The sequence below is a fragment of the Anoplolepis gracilipes genome, chromosome 13, assembly GCF_047496725.1.
Source record: "Anoplolepis gracilipes chromosome 13, ASM4749672v1, whole genome shotgun sequence".
In the NCBI taxonomy this organism is placed as follows: domain Eukaryota; kingdom Metazoa; phylum Arthropoda; class Insecta; order Hymenoptera; family Formicidae; genus Anoplolepis; species Anoplolepis gracilipes.
The window spans coordinates 3,432,672-3,452,321 of NC_132982.1; the positions used below are offsets into that span (position 1 = coordinate 3,432,672).

General features: G+C 37.2%; 1 protein-coding gene across 16 annotated transcripts in view; it reads left to right on the plus strand.

Annotated features, from left to right (window-relative positions):
* The window catches only part of Sei (potassium voltage-gated channel seizure), a 103,031-nt gene that overhangs the window by 63,209 nt on the left and 20,172 nt on the right, over positions 1–19,650 (plus strand). The window contains exon 1 of one of the 16 annotated variants that reach the window (XM_072904244.1): positions 10,299–11,775. The exons of the other annotated variants lie outside the window; for them this stretch is intronic. Coding sequence (XP_072760345.1) covers positions 11,500–11,775 — 276 coding nt within the window. The 5' untranslated portion in view covers positions 10,299–11,499. Of the gene's footprint in view, positions 1–10,298; positions 11,776–19,650 lie in introns of those variants that run through there. 16 annotated transcript variants of the gene reach the window in all.

Here is a 19,650-nt window from a genome sequence, read left to right on the forward strand (position 1 = left end):
GCGATTCTACTCGGCCGAGCGATAAAGCACTTACTCATAAAATTATTCACGATCGGTGCTTTGATGCAATCTGTGCCAAATAGCTTTGCCCATCTCTCCTCGACAATATTCATCATTCATATATCCGCAAAATGCCTCAGATTCATTTCATTCTCGTTTAGTTACGAATTACCTAGAAACATCAACTAATTAAATTTTACCAAGAAAACAGTTTACCCGGAAATTTACAATCTCAGAGAAAAAGATTTACGTAAGTTACGCAGTTTATCATGCTTTGCGTAAATTCGCAAGAAATTGTCTTTCTTCAATTTAGTCGCTTTAAAAGCAATCAACTTTACAAGCAATACACTTTACGAGAAACAATGTTTATGTACACCCATCCACGTGTTTCTCTGCGTGTTGCGTCACACGTTGCGTATTACACTGTCTTAGGAAGATCGACAAAGTGGCAACAATTTGAATCAATTTCTCATACATCAAGCTGTCAACAGTTTTTTTTTTTTTTAGTTACAAGAAATTTTTTTAAAAATGTAGAAAATATATATATCTGGAAGCTTTGCATTACTTTAATTTACAGTATTATTAGCTCTATTATATATTTCTATGTGTTTTATGTATTTATTAAATTATTTATTTGTAGTTATTTACAGAGAATATTAATATTTCATATCTTGAAAGTAATAGCGCTTTGCATATTGCAAACTCGCTTTATCGCATGCTTTCAGTTTTCAAAACTCAATTTACAATAATTAACAACAATTAAACAATGCTTTATTCAAATTTAAGATTATTACGTAATAATAAATCTGAATCAAACATTAATAACACAATGGTTGAGGCAATATTATACTGTATCGAGAATTTTTTATATATGTAATTTTTTTGTAACATACAATATTAATATATTTATTTTCCACATATTTTTTGCCTTTATGGCTAGTTATGTGTATACTTTATAACAGTAATTATGTCAATTTAAAACACTGCTGTATCATGATTATGTATCGACACTTATCGTTTTATCATAGTTTTTTTTTTTTTTTTTTTTTTTTTTTTGTGCCGACTCGATTATTCAAGCTTATTCGACATTTTCACGCAATTCATGTTCTGCAGCATTATATTTTGATTTAGCTCCAACGAGATAATCTCTCGTTACACAATTACTAAAAATATTAAATTTTATGACACGCGCGTTTCCAGTTAAAATGGCCTCACCCAAAAATTTTGCAAGTAGAGAAATTCATGTCTTCTTGACAGTCGGGAATTTGTATTTTATCTCGTTTTAGACAAGTATAATGAATTCATTCGTGAGTATGATTATCGCTTGCAGGTTGCAATTAATTTTATACAAATTCAGCAAATTTAAATGAAGGTTACATTCAGATTAAACCAGAACCGTGCAAATCTCTTTATCGGCAAAATCAATAAGCTCCACTCGTGAGATATGGGCCAACTGCCAAAATATTTTCTGTTCCTAGAATCTCTATTCGCGCTGTCCCTGATAAAACCGCGACAAGAAACTCGTTAAGAAAAGCATGCATAAGGATCCTCTAAAATTAATGTCTCTCTCTTCATACAAATTTCTAATTAATTTTTTCACAATAAAAAAAAAACCATAATGTATATTTATATATTATTTTGAAATAATACGTTGTTGACATATTTCTAATTAATTAAATTAAAATTATTTTGCTTTTATTTTTATAAAATCTTAGAGTCAATAATTTTTGTTAAAAATTACTTAGCTTCTTGACGCGAACCTTGTAAAGTGATTTGATGCTATCGATAATCTCATTTTCCTACAAATTCATTTTTACGAGCGTAAATTGCTCTTCGGGGAAAACTAAGAAAGCTTTTCTTCACGCGAGTTTATAACTCTGACATTGAAAATCAATCAGCCTCTATTGCAACTTGCAATAAACGGATCGGACTAGCGTTCTCCGCGCGAAGATTAATTGCCAATTGCAACGGACAAACCGCAATCGATGAAACATCCTTTCAGGATTAAACTGTTTCTTTTTTTTTTTTTTTTTTTTTGAGGTGTTGATGACGACAACATGCGTTCACGTTACTACGATGTGATTGGCGAAGGTTATAGTTACCAGGTGATCAATGACTGATGTCCTTGTATCGCGGTGGTGATACCACCCCCCACTTACCACTGCCCACACGTACATGTGTGTTGTGTGCACATGCAAGTGCTGGTACCAATACATGCGAGAACGCATGTTTCACCTAGCAACTTATCCCTACTACCTCTACCTTTTTACATTATTTCGCAGCCGGCTCAAGTTCTACTTTTTTATCGACGGCGAGATAAATCGAAGTAGACAATGTCTGTCTGTTCAGACATGTGACAATCGCGTTGATGTTTCCTAGAAATGTCACTCGTACTTATTTAGTGTCGGATACATTTCGCTAAATATATATTTTATTTAGATATTTTGCGTTTTATTTAGATATTCCATTTCGCTTCAGACATCGCTTTATCTTTTGCACGTTGCATAATCACATCAGGCTTGTCGTGAAATTTCCGTTATAATAATAATTTCCGAAAGATCTTACCTTTGATGTTATCAATAATCGTTTAGCATAAATAAGAGAATGTGAAATTGCAACGATGCAATTTACATAGTTGCATTATAGACTTTCCACCGCTACGAGGTTCTTATCAAGAATGCAAAGTGATTATATCACGCAAGAGGTCACTTACTCAATGTTGGCTGAATGTAGAAAGATAGATTCATCTGTACTTTATTCTTCATTTTAATGCTACGCATGAAATTGATGGCGCAAATATTTTTTATTTTTGTAAAAAAATATAATTTTTTTAGATTAAAATAGACAAATATTTTTTTAAAAGATACAAATTGAATCAAGCTTGATATTTTTAATTGATTTTAACGGCTTAACGTATATATAAAAAAGCATGTGCTAATAAAAAAATTATTATTTACACAAACGCTTTTTGAAAAATATATTTTTATTCATTTTTATTTCCTTTTATTTGTAAATGTCAAACAGTGAACAAGATTCTTTCACATTCTGTATCATACTGTATTTTGCGAAACCATTAAATTTTACCATTTTGATGTTAAGTTACAATAAGTGTCTCGATGCACGCAAGCACGCAATAGCACTTCACGTTCGTTCATGAGAAATCCCACGATAACATGTTTTACTTCTAAATTTCGTAAACAATAAAAATGTATTTTATACATTTGGTAGAAGTAACAAATAATGTGTTACACATACATATCAAAAAATGATTTTTTTTTTTTTAGAATTATTAGAAAGAAACAATTGAAACAAAGAGTTTCTCATTTGCTTAAGTAATTTTCTTAAGAAATTTAAAAGCTCGATCAATTTAATCGTAATCGAAAAATTAACTCATTCTCGACTTAAAATATAACTTTTTTAATTCCTACGACGATTAATAATAAATTTTTTGACAGAAGAAAACAGACATATCGCATGCTGGCGAACGAATGAAAGTATTACTACAACAGTTAAAATGCGCATAAGGACTCATACGTCTTTCTAATACACTCGCGGGTCGAGAAACTACAAACACTGCTTGATTTGACAATAAACGTATCTCAAGCTTCTCGTCCATTTTAAAAGCGTATATTTGAGAACTGCCGCATTTTTACGAGCCACACGGAAGAACAGCACGAGATACGTGTGAAAAATCATCTTAAGAATAAGAGATACAAGTCCGCTCTGCAGTCAATTAAATCGCCAATTAAATTACTCGCCAACAAGCAGAAGAAATCGTTCGAGAAGGAGTGCATCTTGAAGAAAGCAAAGTAATTGTCTCGTGTCGCATAATTGAGTCTAACAAAAAAAAAAAAAAAAAAAAAAAAAAAGAGGAGAAAATCCTTTAGACTCGTCCTCAAATCAACCTTTCGTCTGACGGTGTCCTTTTTTTTGCGTCAGCCAAGGGTCAAGGATTATACTTGTTAAACCTAAAGGATCGCTCGCAGGACGCTGAGTCTGAGTTTCAAAGCGGCTTGAATGCCCTAAATGAGCGATGACGACGAAAGGGTAAGCGACGGTGATCAGGAGTGGACCCTGGCCAAGGGTCGCTGGCAGAACGACAGCGTGAGAAACGCGGCGGAAGAGGAGAGGGAGGAGGAGGAGGAGGAGGAGGCTGCTGACTCGTGTGAACTGGCGCCTCATAGTACGATGAGCGTGGGGGCTGGCAGGGTCGATTCCCCCAGCCCCCAGGACATTAGGCTGCTCCATGACCTCGTCGAAGATCTCAGCAAGGAGCAGGAGGAAAAGAACGGCAAGCCACGGGCGGAACAGGTGAGCGATGCATTATCGGAACTAGAGCGAATATGTTGATGGCTCTTGGGGTTGACGGCCTCGTTGCCGATAGCAACGTTTGCTATCGGACTCCGATAGCAAACTCTCTGATCCTTTTATCGAGCAGCGAGGAATTGTGAGTAAAGTGCGTTATCGCTTTTACGCTTGGCTCGATTTCGCTGCCATGTATTCTCGCAACTCCTTCTTCATTCTTTGAGTTCCGACTCTAGTCTACTATGACTTTTTCACAAAGTAGGTCGACATATGAATGACAATGGTACATAAAATTGCTCTACACGTCATTATATATGATATTTTTGTGATGTGTGTGTGTCGTAATGTTTATTGATTTCTTGTAGATAACTATAGGATATAAAATGCATTTGAATCTATTATTTGATTAATTCATTCTTTAAATAAAAAAAATTTTACATTTGTCAAATGTCTGCCATATTTATCTTACATTACTCTAATCTGTCACACAGATTTTGCATCGCTCTTTTAGCATGTTGACTGATATGGCTGTAATTTTCTTGTACATTAGCCTTGAGTTTGTTAATATACAGGAAAAAAATTACAGTTATACCATACAACATGCAAACAGCAATGCGAACCTGCATGATAAATTAAAGCAACGTAAGATAAATGCAGAGGACATTTGACATATAAATGTAAAATTTTTTTTTTACTTTTATAAAATGATTAAAAGATCAAATAATATATTCAAGTAACGATTCCATTGTTATCTAATAAGAAATAAATATTTAAGTTATATTTTATTTATTTATTTTATTCTGAAAATTGTTTCTGTGACTTATATATGTGATGATATATTAATAATTCTTTACTCTCTCCTCAAAACACATATTACCGAATTTGTACATGTATTTATATTAATATTATAGCACGTGGAAAATTTGATATGCATTATATTAATGCATGATGCAATGAGAAATTAATCTCTGAAATAAACAGTTTACATTATAATTTTCTTTGGCAAATTAAAATCTAAAACACGTGGTAAATATGTGTCTAGTAAAGTTGCGCGTACAAAATGTGAAAAATCTTTGAAAACGAGAAACTTTTTACGAGAGCAAATAAATTATTGCAACAAACCATTTATAATTTACGAGTATTTCTAAGAATTTTTGGATGTCTTGCAAGCTACGCGCAACGAAATGCGGTGTCCTTCGTTTTTTCTTGAATCACGACGTCGAACGGGCGCGAAAATGTGCGAACTAGGTTGGCGTTTTATCGACGGTGTTCCAGCGCTTTTCAGCTCTGGTTGACTAGCTGACCCAAATTGAAACAGAATGATTTAAAAGCCTTTAAAAACGAACCACCGCGCACGTGATCGATGATGCATGATGTCAACATAAGAAAGAACTTCTATCTTAATCTCTTCTAATTAATTTTTCTAGCTCTTTCTAATTAATTTTTTTATCGCGTTTCCTCGCGAGCTATAAATTCTCAACTTTCCTGGTTCTCCGTTCACACGGAAATACCGACTAAAGTTTTCCATATTACAACTTTGTGCCTGTCGAGCGACAGGAAATATCGTCTACTGTGTTTCAGAGAATGAGGACAGTGGGGATTAGACTTATCTTCTTGTGAATTTCATATCCTCTCAGCGAACGCATCTAGAATCGAAGAAACAATAAAGCACTGGGATTGATAATATCCCTTTTCAAGGGGATACATTAATCTGTTGGAAAAATGTTCCTTTGACGATGGGATTTCTTCATTTGCGTCATACTTGACAAAAGAGATTGTTATTTTCTCGTAAACATGCCCATAACAGGAATTATGTAGCTACATAAAAACCTTGCTGATACAAATCCTCTTAAACATAATGATACGAAGCATTATTAAGAAGATTTTTAGAATTTATGACAATTAATCGCCATCAATTCAATGGTTATTACGCACAATTGCAACGAATTAGCGATGATAACGAGTTATTTTATACGAGAGAAATAAACATCAAATTATATTACATAACATTACATTAAATTAAAAATTGTAATATACAGATTAATATAGTTTAATATAATAAATTTAGATAGACATATAATATAAGTAAGAATACAATTATCACATAATAAAACCATAAACTTTTGGTTTTAATTATTTATTTGCAAGAATATACGCGAGGACAAATTATATTTTCGCTTCCGAGACAATTTTCGAAATATACAGCAGTATTATATAAGATTACGCATTAAAAATAATATGACGCCGTAATGGATAGCAATAGCAGGGACATAAAATAGAAACGTTTATTACGGCAAAAGATTTAATCGCTTGACTGCGTTGAGAATGTCTGCTGCGCAAAAGATAGAAAGCGAAAAATAAATAAAAAGGAGAAAAAAAGTAAGCGGTTCAATGAAGATGTGAGGCATATGGATTTTCCACGGCTTTAGCCTCGCGATTTTTCTCCGCTTTGCGCGTTTTTTTTTTCTCCGTTGACGAGCAAAAATAAAACGTATCGTAGCTGCATCGAGAGATCCTACTAACTGTGCGCATAGATCGTTCAAAGGTTCATGGTCGGTGAAGATTTCGTTCAAATTTATAACATGTAGCTTGGATAAAAGAACGTCAAGGGACCAATATATCGAATGGAAATAAATTGTTATCGAAAAGAAGGATACGTGGACTTTTCCTGTCGAATGCACGACTAATTGCGATAATTTATTTATAACATTACGCGTTGTATATGTGTATCTCGAATTTTGTGATAAATTACCAGGACTCTGAAACTCGCAATTACACTTTTACACAGATATAATTTCATTTTTTGTACGAAAAATGAACGCACAGATATACCTCGATATACGTACAATTGTAAATCAATTTTAAATGTCTAGCAGCAAGGTTATTTAAATATGTAAAAGATATATTAATTTAATAAAATGTATAAATTATATATTATAAATTATATTATTATAAATTAGAAAGAAGAGAATAATCAATAAACGAATCTATATCTGTCATTAAGAATCTTGCAGATATATTAAAAAAGACCGATCTAATTTTCTAATCCATAGAAAATTAATATTCTACAAAATCCATGGGATTATTCAATGGGATGGCGCGAAATATTTATCAATCTTCTTTATCATTCCGATATCTCGAGAGAAGAATGCAATAATCAGCACGCCTGCCATCTTCGTGACTTCTTATACGAGCGCGTGACATTTTAACAATTCCATCTGGAAAGGAAGCATTTTCCATTCTGTGTCTTCATAATAGTCATTCCACAATAGCCTGCACACGACGCCTGCGAGCGTCAGCTGGCGTCCCGCGCTCGGTTGCGCCGCGCGACATCGCGCACGTTCTCCGGGGGGTTGATTCTCGCGGGTCCGGGCCTGCGTAGAGACGCGGGTTGCGCGCGACGATCGAAGCTCGGTTGCGAATCAATAAGGGTCGAGCACAGGTGGGTCGTCGTCGACGACGACGACGACGACGACGACGACGACGGCGGCGACGACGACGGCGGCGACGACGACGGCGGCGACGACGACGGCGGCGGAGGAGGCAATCGGAGCCAACGCGCAGCGCGTATATATACATCGGCGACGTGACGCGAAAGCAAGTACATCTCGGCCGTCTCTCCTCGGCACCGAAGGTCCGGTCGAGGTGAGGATGCGAAAGGGTCCGAGGATCGCGACCGAGGAGGACAAAAGGGAGTGAGGATGGAAGGTCGCGCTGCGTACTGATTCTCTTCTTGAGCTCTCTTTCTCTTCCCTCTCTCCCTCTCTGTGTCTCGGTCTCCCTCTCCCGGAAGCAAGAGTCGAGAAAGTCGGAACGTCGGCCGGAACAACGATCGCGACCGTCCGGAGTTCTTAGTCATCACTCGGTCTCAGTGCGAGAGACTGCTCGGATCGCCAGGGATGATGAGGAGACGCGTCAGTCACAGCCGGTGGTGCTCGCGGGACTATCTCGACGTGTTGCGTTTGCTGAAGATCGGTGCACCGCTGTGAGTCATCATTCCTATTAATCTGGGATATATAATCTGAATATTATTAAATATGTTTAACGTGAGATATATCTACAGTGACAATCGGACCTCGTGGACGCGCGTATCTTTTCGGGACATTGCGAGCGTGTCTACGAACAAAGACGTTATCCTTGATTACTACCAACTGTAGTTCGCCGAGTATGGACTCGTCGAAAATAGTCGATCGTAGGCACTGCGTTCCGTGTCGATTAGCAGTAGTCGAGCGAATCCGGACGACCGAGAAAGCTTTCGTGCCATAGATGCATAATATTTGTGAGAGGGAGGAATCTTCACCGATCACACGTATACGATATCTGTAGCACGCGTTATCCAACGAAATGCAACAGTGTAATAATTGTCAAGCTTCATCGGGCTCGCAGTGAAAGTAAAGAAACTGTCTACTTAACGTTTTATAAGAGCACACGCGTGACGTTTCATCCTGCCGTGGTGTGATCAATCTCAGTCGTTTTAAATCCGAATCATCTTATCGATAAACGTAAGGGTGATAAATCGGAAGGGAGAGAGAGAGAGAGAGAGAGAGAGAGAGAGCGTCGGAATATGATCGGGACGAGATATTCACAATCAACGATCTACACATGGTACGGTACGGTATTCGCGAGGATCGATTGAGCTCGATTTGTTTGGTCCTCCTAAATTAATTATTAAGGAGATTCACGAGGCTACATACGTCCTGGTTGGAGGGAAATTGAAACGTCTGTGTCGTCGCGAGACAGGATGTCGCTTCGCGCGTCTCTGAAGGATTCTCCAGTATTAGCCCGTGCCAAATTCATCGTGGACATCGACGAGCGCGGATCGTTCTCGTGATTCTTGAATCTCCTCGAGGATCTAGGGTCGAGAGGACCTTGTGCACGAGCGTTTGTACCTGCATCGAATTTCCAATTGCCAATAATTTATCGTACTTTTGTTTTCGCTTCAGCCTTTTGTCCAAAACGCAGAAAACTAAAGCGCCGAGTGCGAGAAGAGCTATTTTACGTTTCTGTTGCGATCTCGATTTTCCATGCTGAACGATATTTTCGTGATATTAATGCTTTTGAGATAGCGAAAGTGAAAAAGAAAGTGATCGAGACTGAAATCCAGATACTTATCTTTTCGCAGCTGAAGCTGTCGTCACGTTCCATCCATTATTTATTGCTAATTAATTAATTAATAAAACGAAGTTCACGCTGAATCGCGAGATTTCCACAACGCAGCAGTGGAGAGAATTAAGTTTAAGCCAACAATCATCCTTGTACGTTTTATATCGGTATTTTGAATCGAGGGGAAAAACAATTTTTTAATCAATCACACGTATATCAGAGATCGTCGTAATAAATAAAAAAAAAGAAAAAAAAAAAAAAAAAGATGTAAATGAGCCGATAGCGGTATTTATGAAGTTTTGTTTCTAAGTCGCAGAGCACATACATATATAAGCAACCAACGATAATTATCGATAGTAATAATTCATCTACGAGCACACAGGTGATTATACGAATGCGCACACGTCCTCCTAACAATAACGATGCACAATACTTAACGTTATAACAAGCACAAAAAAAAAAAAAAAAAAAAAAAACAGAGAAAAGAGTTTGCTTCGTCGAAATTATCGATTGGCAGACTTACTAACATAAGAAAATAGAGAAGAAATATCAATGAAAGCAAAGACCGCGGAAAAAAAGGTACAGCCAAGAAGCATAACAGAACAGTTATAACCCAACAGTCTTTCAAAGCGTCGACTTTTAAACTACTCCTTTTTGCAACGCATTGTCTTTTGCATTGCGAGACGGCAAATTTAAATCTAAATTACTAGATAACAGAGAGTACGGTAATCGATAACAATTACTTGAAATTAAATTTAATTGCTGCCTTACTCAACGTAAACAGTAATCGATACCGTCACCGAATCTTACTCGAAGAATTCAGTCTCGAGACTCGATAAACGGTTTCTGGGAACCTTCGATTGTGATTAAATAACGCGAAGGCGATAACGGGACCGTAACAGTCGCGTTGACTCGTCGATTTCTGGGCCGACATACTCTGTCAAGATTCAGCTGTTCAAGGAAAAACTGTCCAAGTCCCAGCCTCCGGGTTCGTCCCAACCGCGGGACGAACAGATAGCATTGCGCTCGGTGAAGGATCTATCAGTTGACACACCAACGACTGTCAAGGTGGCCAACCGGCCACCGCCGGTGGTGATAAGGAGGAAGCAGATCCCCCCGCCGATCGAGGGAGAAAAACAGCGGGACTCGAGCGTCGCGGACTCAAGCATCTCCGACGAGGGTGCTCGATCCAGTCGCGAGGAACCTAGAGAGAGGTTGGTTTCGGGGAAGAAGAGGAAGGAACGAGGGCACTCTCGTCGTGACGGGTCGAGATACGAGGCAGAGGAATACGCTCGAGGCACGTTCGAGTTCCTGCTGGAGAAGGACGGGGATCGCGCGCGGTCGGAGATCGCCGATCGCACCCGCGGCAAGTGGGGCCTCCTGCCCAAGTCTGCGTCGACGAACGGCACGGCGAGGGTTTTCGCGGAGGCGGTAGGAGGTGGTGGCACGACGGCAACCTCAACCACGAGCTCGTCGTCGTACGAGCGCGACCTGCAAAGCCTGCTGGGCGTCCGGCCGTGTGTGACGAGTACTTTTATTTCGGAGGCTGGAACTTCAGGGGTCGGCGGTGCCAGCGAACGACGTTTCGGCACCAGCGGTGGTATCAGAATAAGCGGCAGTACGTCTTCGGATCTTCAAGAGGAGAGCGAGCTGTCGCCCGAGGAGAGGGACGCCCTGATCGAGGGCATCGCGAGGACGCCTTCGAGCGTCTGTCGCAACAGAATACCGAAATTCGGTGCTAGACGAAGGGTCGTCGCCGCCTCCGGGTCTTCCGCTGCCAAGGATTATTATCCTAGGACAGCGGGAGATCGGCTTCTCGACCTGAACGAAGATCCCTGCTGCGTTTCAACGGAGGCGACGGCGGCATCCGGGTCACTTGCGAAGCAGCAGAATGTTCACGTAATCAACGAAACCGTCCACGTGATCAACGAGACGGACACCTATCCCGACGACCTTCCCAGCTCGTCTCAGAAACCCACCTCGGCACCGACTACTCTCTCCCTCGGCAGGAAACTCACGTGTTGGACGAAGGAAGGTAAAGATCTGCTGGTGAAGTCGGTCTCCTCGGCAAACACGCTCGCTCCGACGACCATGACGTGCATAAAGTCCCCTCGAGCGATGTCGGAGCATCTCTTGGGGCAGCTCGACGCCCCGGTCGCACCTACGACTACTGCTGCGACCGCGGTTCTCGGTGCCCTTAGGGTCAAAGGCGGCTCTTTGAAGGAGGGTGATCGCAGCGAGAAGATGACGGACATACCGCGACAGAGGTGGAGCAGCGTCAGGGTCAAAGGTGGCAGTACCAAGAGTCTGTTGTTGGAGAACGGAGGCCCGCAACAAGCGACGATCAAGGCCGGTTTAACAAAAGAGGTATTTCGAACAAACGTCAATGGCGTTAATTAAGATTTCGTTCATTGAATGAAATATATAAAAATTTATATAATAATTGTATTATCTTATATTTTATTCGAGGGAACGGAAAATACATTGGCATAGATTAATCAACATCGCGATTAGGGTAAACTGTTGGAATATTTTATAGACTCTCTGAGAGAATGACACTTGAGAGTCGCTGATATTTTTATTACGATTGAAGATATGCGTAAACGCTAATCAAATAATTACAGATGCACACAGAGAATAAAATTCGAAGATATTAGCGACTGACATTTTTATGAGACCCTTGAAACATTAATATCTTAAGATGTGCACGAGCTATTTTTGCCGATGCATCGATCGCGATACACACCTACACGATGTCGACTCTGACGTGAGGGGGATTTCAACCACGATTCCAGTATCGTGCATTTTATTGACGTAGATAAGAATGATATATACTTTGTTCTCTGATATCATGCGCATATATCGTATATATTAATATGTTTCTGAAAACAAAATTTATTCTACCAACTAATTTTGTAATTGCCATTTTTCTCTCTCTCTCTCTCTCTCAATTTGTCGAGCAAAAATATTTTTACAAGCTCTGATTTTGATAAATGTAACTCGAAAGAGAATTTTGAAAGATCATTGAGATGAACTAATAGATTCATTAATCATTAAATGTTAATCGATCCATAAATGGACAGTGCTTTTCTATATAATCTCACTCGATTATTCTTAATACTTAAATACTTAATTAATGTATTACGTATAATTAACTGCAATTATATCTTCTCATATTGCGATGATAATTCTGCGGTTAATAATATATATATATATATTTCATATTTTAAATATTAAAAGATATTTTATTCCCTCTCTTTTTTTTTGAAAATAAAAACATCTTGGCAAATATCTCTTTTATCTTGACAAAACGTATTACTTTCGCCAGACATAGAAGAATGATAATATGAAGAAAAACTCGTTGAAAAGTAAAAGTGACTTTACCGTAAGAAAAATAAACATGTCTATACGGAAACTAAATTTTATCATATTTGTGATATCTTTTTTTTCTCTCGGTAATTTAATTCAGATATTTCGCCGACAAGTTTCTTCGATTGCCTCAGTCAACAGCATTTTCTGGCTCACTGGCAAGGCATTGTTTACAAAGAAAACATCGTTGACGATTTTATACTACGGGTTAGTTATGGCGAAGAGGATAAACATCGCATTACTATGCCTATCCCTCGGTGGTAGACGTTAATGCTATTTTCAGACTACGTATATGTATGTACGTGTGATGCATTCTCGTAGGCTACTGTCTCGACGGAAAACATCGATCGTTCCCCTTTTATTGATAAACTCGCGGTATTTCCAAATATCATTAATAAATAAAATTGTTGTAATAACTCGTAATAATAAGGAGAAAATCGATCGTTTGTCGGCAAAAGATAATATACAACAATAATTTATATCAAAATTATAAATTTTATATAAATTTCTCGAATCATTGTATTTCTTTCATCACCTAATTATCACGTAGAGTATAATTTTATTTCTAAAGGTGAGAGCTGATGTCTGAAATCGTACGTGATTTATTCCGAAAGCTTTCAATTCGAGCTTAATTGCAAATCGCGCAGCGCGTGCATTCAACAATTTCATTACGCTAAATTCTGACTTTGAACTCTGTACTTGATAATAAAGGCAATGCAAATGAAAGTGAGAATTGCGAAATGTCATTTACGAAAAAGGTCCCTTGGCGTACTACGCGCCTTTATGGGATCCGTCACGCCGCTCCAGAGAGCAAGTAATTAGTGCATTCGTACAATTAAATTTCATGACCGGTGCATTAGTGCATCCCTCTTCTGATAGAGCGTTAAATTAATTGACTGAATGTTCTCTTCGAGGCGCGAGAATCCTCGCGAGAGCCTCACATGTGGGGACTTAATTGTCGTGAGTATTCCACACGCAGAACTCGCTCAATGATAAATGGAAGATAAAGCGCCCTCCTGACGGGAGACACGGATACGATCGCGATTGATAACGCTTCACCTCGTACTATGCAATTATTATCAGATCAATACACAATTGTCTCTTGGAGAAGAAAAGCAGACGTGGGAGGTAAAGAGTATTAAAACGGAAATGAAAAACAAACGCACATTCAAGATTTCTAAAATATTTAGATATATAAAAAGGTAAAAATGAAAAAAATCCAAACATATAATAATTAAGGCGTAACTAAACACTCATTAAACATTAAAGCCTTATTAGTTCAAGTCTGGTCAACGTATAGTAAACAAATCTCTTTAATCATGGGATATATTTGGATAAAATGATAGTATGATAGAAAGATATAGAGTGATTTTCCTTAATTAATTAAGAAACCAGAGGAGAGATATTACAGCCGTTTTTAAAATAATCATGGATTCTGTTTGTTTGTAAGGCTCGTACTTTTCGTCTGTAAAACAGTGTATGCGAATGAGATGCTTGAAAATAAATTCACGCTTGCTTGCTTGGTTACTTTCAGTAATTATATTTTACGATAAACTCGCGCTACCTTTGAGAAAATATACAACTGTGCTAAAATATTTAATATACCGGAGCAAGACTACTGATCCAGTAGGGTTTCACTAGGAAGTGCGACTGCGGAAAAGAGATTAATTAATTCTGTTATATTTCATATTTTATTTTATATTCTGTTCACTATTCTTTACATTGAAACACATTATTTAAAATATATATGCAGATAAATGCAAAACACTCTACGAGAGATTCCAATCTTCTTTCGCAGCTAATCTCTCAAACTCTATTACATCGAGCTTGTTGGAAAAATTACTAATTAACGGGATCAACGACGAGATCATACAATTGCGATAATGTGATATACGATAATAATAATAATAATAATTCCGTAATAGACACGTTATATCGCATAGACTTTGCAACAACGATATTCAGCTTCGTCCGTTAATCACGCTAATTAACGAAGCAGGCACATCAGCTGGTTAAGAACGGAAGATAAGAAATGAATTATTATAATTATCTGGAAATCTAAGTTGCGAGTCTCTGAATTTATTCGAAGGCAGTACGTAACATTTCATCGCGTGTTTTCAATTTCATAAAGCTGGACACTACACGCGTCTCTCATGGTCGTCTCGCCACGCGGTTAAAGTGGTTCATTGATCATGTTCATAAAATGTCAGTCGCTGTCGCTTAACGCGGCCTTTTCGAGTGCACTTAGTGCATACGTCTGATCGATGCATTATTAAATTACCGTCATAATCATAAATCAATTAAAATGGACGTTCAAGTCTGTATTAACTTTTAAACGTACAATCGAATTATTGCCGATGACGCATGTGAAATAAAATTAATCCTCGTGCGTTTATTAATTAAAATGTGTTTTATTAGAATACATCATTCTCTTGTTTTATGCCGATTGCTCTTAATTGAACCTCGTAGTGCGAATTAATGCAAATGTAATTTGCTTAAAACTCGAGTGATTACATACATATGTGAAGAAGGAAAATACAAGATTATTGGGTTACGTATGAGAAGGGAAACCTCCTGTTATGCTAGATGAATCATCCTCGTGAATATCAGCGAATGCGCCTTGACACTTTCATCCCCGCCCTATTTCTGATTTTTACGATCTGTGCTTTATTACGACTTATGTCCGATACTGAAGTAAAGCCATTCGGGATCTTATATCTTCATTGCAGCTGTAATGTCCAGAAACACATTTAAATTTACGTTAGCAATTTTCTTTTTCTCACAGTTCCGGTATTTTTCAATGTATCGGGAACTCATTTGCCGATCTATTTAATTTGGTTTTTTAATCGTTCAAGTATTTCTTCTTTAATGAGAAATTGATTATTTATATATAATTTATATTAATTTATTATTTCAGTTTAATAATTTATATAAAAAGGAGTATAATTAACAAGCATAAATAATATAATTTGTATTGAGAGAAATAAAGAATTTAAATTTTCTCTGGGACGTATATGCAATTTAGCTGCATTATACAAGTTTGAGATTAATTTATCAATTCACAATTAAATAATTTACATTTATTTATTGAAATAAGTATTTTATTTCATTGATTGACTTTATTTTTTTTTCTAGTCCAAATATCATTAATAACGATATCAAATTAATTTCTACGCATATTTTGTTACAAATATTAAATCTACATGTTACTTTAAATATCAAAAATGTGGACAATGCTTTCTTCGATGAAAATCAACAGTCAAGAATTTGATTGTATGTCTCTTAATATGTGTCTGTTTGCCCCCGATTTGTTATTCTCTGGTTTTATTTCGGCTTTTTACGATCCTCTTTTACTGTCCTTGCGCATACCGGACGTATGCAAATCACGGCTTAGCGCTCCTAACGGGCTGTGAATTCGGTTGAACCGAGTAGGGGCAGATGTTTTCTGAAAGCACTGCTCGTCGTGTGCAACTTCGGCGTGGAGTTCGCCTGAAACAGACCTCTCGAGCGTTTAGTTTTGCCGCGTGTACGCGAGCGTGCGGCCGCGGAATCGAAGCGGTTGAGAATCGGCCGAAATTAGATCACCTTGCCTGGAATCCGATACAGACGTTCCCGCGAGGAAGCAACCGACTGGAATCATTAGATTTTTCCGCCGCGCAGTGAAACCACAATAATCACTGTCGTTGTTCTGTCCTGATTCTTCTGTGAAAATTGAATCCGAGCGTGAGGAGTGCCCCTTGAGAGTTCTCCCTGCGGTCGAAAACGACCGAGAATTTCCTCAAACTCGGAAAATTGCAAATAGCATCGTGAAAAATTCAATATCACCGGGTCTACGGAATCCGATATTGTTGTAGGAATCTCTCTCGTGAAATCTGCTGAAAATGGATGGGCCAGAATCGTGTGGGAATTCTCTAAAAATTCCCTCTAATATTATTTTTTATGGTATTTTGGCGTGAATGTCGTCCTCGCTTATTTCAAATGTCATCGGTCCATTCGCGAAATGTGGGTAAAAGTGACGACATTTGCTTCGTGAAATTTGCAACAACTTGCTTGACATTCATGAAAACTATCCTTCAGAGATTTAAATCGGCCAACATATAATAGATTGCGTTTAACATTGCAATTGTAAGTATCATCATCGTGGTTTTGCAATATTGAGAAATTGTAACGTGGAAAAGATTGCATCTAAATTACAGAGAAATAAAAGAGAATAAATTGAAAAATATCAAAGACAATTTAACTTATTCGATCATATTAATTTGATTAATTTTGCTGCGGACAAATTTTTCGAGCATCTATTCATAATCTTGCGACGAAAGATCGAATCAATGCTTGCAATAATAATTCAATACTAGGAACTTTTAATCAGAAATAATAAGATAAATTGGACGCCATTATAAAGTTACTTGCAAAAGTTTGATCATTTGATAAGAACGTTTATTGACAAACCCAACGAAACTAAAGCTAAATTTCCTTCCTCAATTGAATTTTAATCGATGGTTTCTGTGAACATAGCTTCTTCTTGGTTTCTCAATCAAGAATTCTTTGAATCGGCGATGAAAATCTTTTGTACGGAACGAAGACTCGGAAAAGCCAACAGACTTTTCGGCGAATCGATCAGGCTTCCCGCAAAGACAACGTAAAACTGCGTGATTCCTCCTTCATCTACATGGAATAAAGAAGTGCCTAAAAGAAATTCTCAAGCGTTTGATGTATCGACATGATGTACATTGTCTGACCAAGGAATGCCATTATCACTTCGCGTTTCATCTGCAACATTTGCACAAAGAGGCCTGATTTTTGCAGAAATATGATTTAATAGAATTGTTCAAAATGTCGAATTTAATATAAGAGTGAAAATTTTCTTTCTGTCATCCTTGATATTTATCACAGATGCTGTATAAATAAACTATTATTTTGACAAGATGGAGAAGTGAAGAAAATCTCTCGTGGAATATTTTGTGAGTGTTCTCTTGTCAAGACTTTGCAAGTTAATGTTATATCATTTTTGTTTTTATGTTACCGAGAGACAGTGGAAACTGCTCTCTAGTGAAAAAGTTTGAAAGAAAACCGCAGTAGAGAAACAGGTGGTTTCTCCGACGTATTATTTGTTTTCATTTTTGCGCGCATACTAAATAAGACGCAAGTATTATTCAAGCGAGATTTTCCACGGTTGAGAATGACACTGGAATACTTTGTGAGAATGTCAGGAACCATGATGCGCTCATATTTTATGAAGGGAAAGAAGCAGAAATTTGGTTCGACCCTGTCGACGGTAATCGATGTTTGTATTATTTGCATTATTATTTTGATAGAATTAATAAAGGTACAGTTATATTTTCCATACAAATATACACAAATATATATAAATTGTAATTACAGCAATAAATTACGACTACATATATATATATATATATATATATATATATATATATATATATATATTACATCAATATACATGTATATATATATATATATATATATATATATATCTATTTAGTTATCTACAATTAAATATTGTAGATATAATTTATTGTTGAGGATATTTCGACGTTAATTAGATAGTTATAGAAGCTACATAATTTGTCATTCGCTAAATTTGCTTTTGCGGTATCTGTACTCTTTTATCGTTCTAATCAATTTACATTATGTATTCGTGTTTACCAGCGCTATCAAGCTTTTATAACACAAACATGCTCATTTTATCTGCCGCGAAATAACGCGTATATTTCGCGTCGGTATCGATCGCGTAACCCATTGCTATTATGGATGACTGGATGCTTTCATGAGACCCATGAATAATAAAATGAATAACAAATAAAGACTGTATCTCAAGAGCGGGACGTCGCACGCAGGAGTCTCGACAGGAGGCTCTCTCTTCGTTAAAACATTATGAACGAACGCGCTTTACATTGTCGTTGACGTGACCGCATTTTTAGATAACACTTGAAAACCCATATTGCGTTGTAAACATGTATTGAATTATTTTTACGAATATCGATGGATTATTGCTTCGATACTCGATGAAACTATTTGATCAATTTTGCTTTTAATATCGAATTATTTATAAAATATCACTCCTCCCACATTATACATTGAAGTTGTAATATAAAATTAGCATACACAGTGAATAACCCTCGGTTTATTTTCGTCATTAAAAGAGACGTTAAATGTGAAGCTTAAATTTCCTATTTTATTGCTTATGTGTGAAATTTAATAAGGGCGATCGTTATTTATGCGAAACGAAAAATATTTTCAACCTTTGCCCAAGAAGTTCTGAAGCTACTTTTAATGCTCTCTATAATCATTATAAAAATGCTCGGATACACATTTTACTTGCACGCACATCGGGTACATATTTACGCGGCGAAAACATGGTTCCGTCGCGAGTCTGCAAATATTAAATGCGACTGCGGACAAATCGGGCCGTCGAAATGAAAGATGTAGCTGCGAGTTGCTTCTCGTAATGTAGATGGCTTGTGAATTTAAACAGAAATATTTTCAGATTTTTATACCACTTTTTTACAGTTAATTTAACACGGGTCAAATTTATTAACAAGCCCCTTGAAAATTCCGCTAAAATCCATTGAATCGGATGATTAAAGTTCCTGAAAAAAAAATTTTTTTTGCCATTGCGCTCGTAATTTTTCGCCGCATTTATTTTCGCGCCATTTTTCCTGGTTCATAGAACGCTGATGAAGAATCATCATATATAACGCAACTATTCGATAATTCCAGGTCACGGCACGTGGTAACTACGTGGCTAACGCCAGCCTTGATTACCTCGTCTCGATTGCACCCGTGAAGTATCTTAAATAAATGGAAAATTCCACACCGTTAATATATCTACATAAATGATTTTATCAATTTATA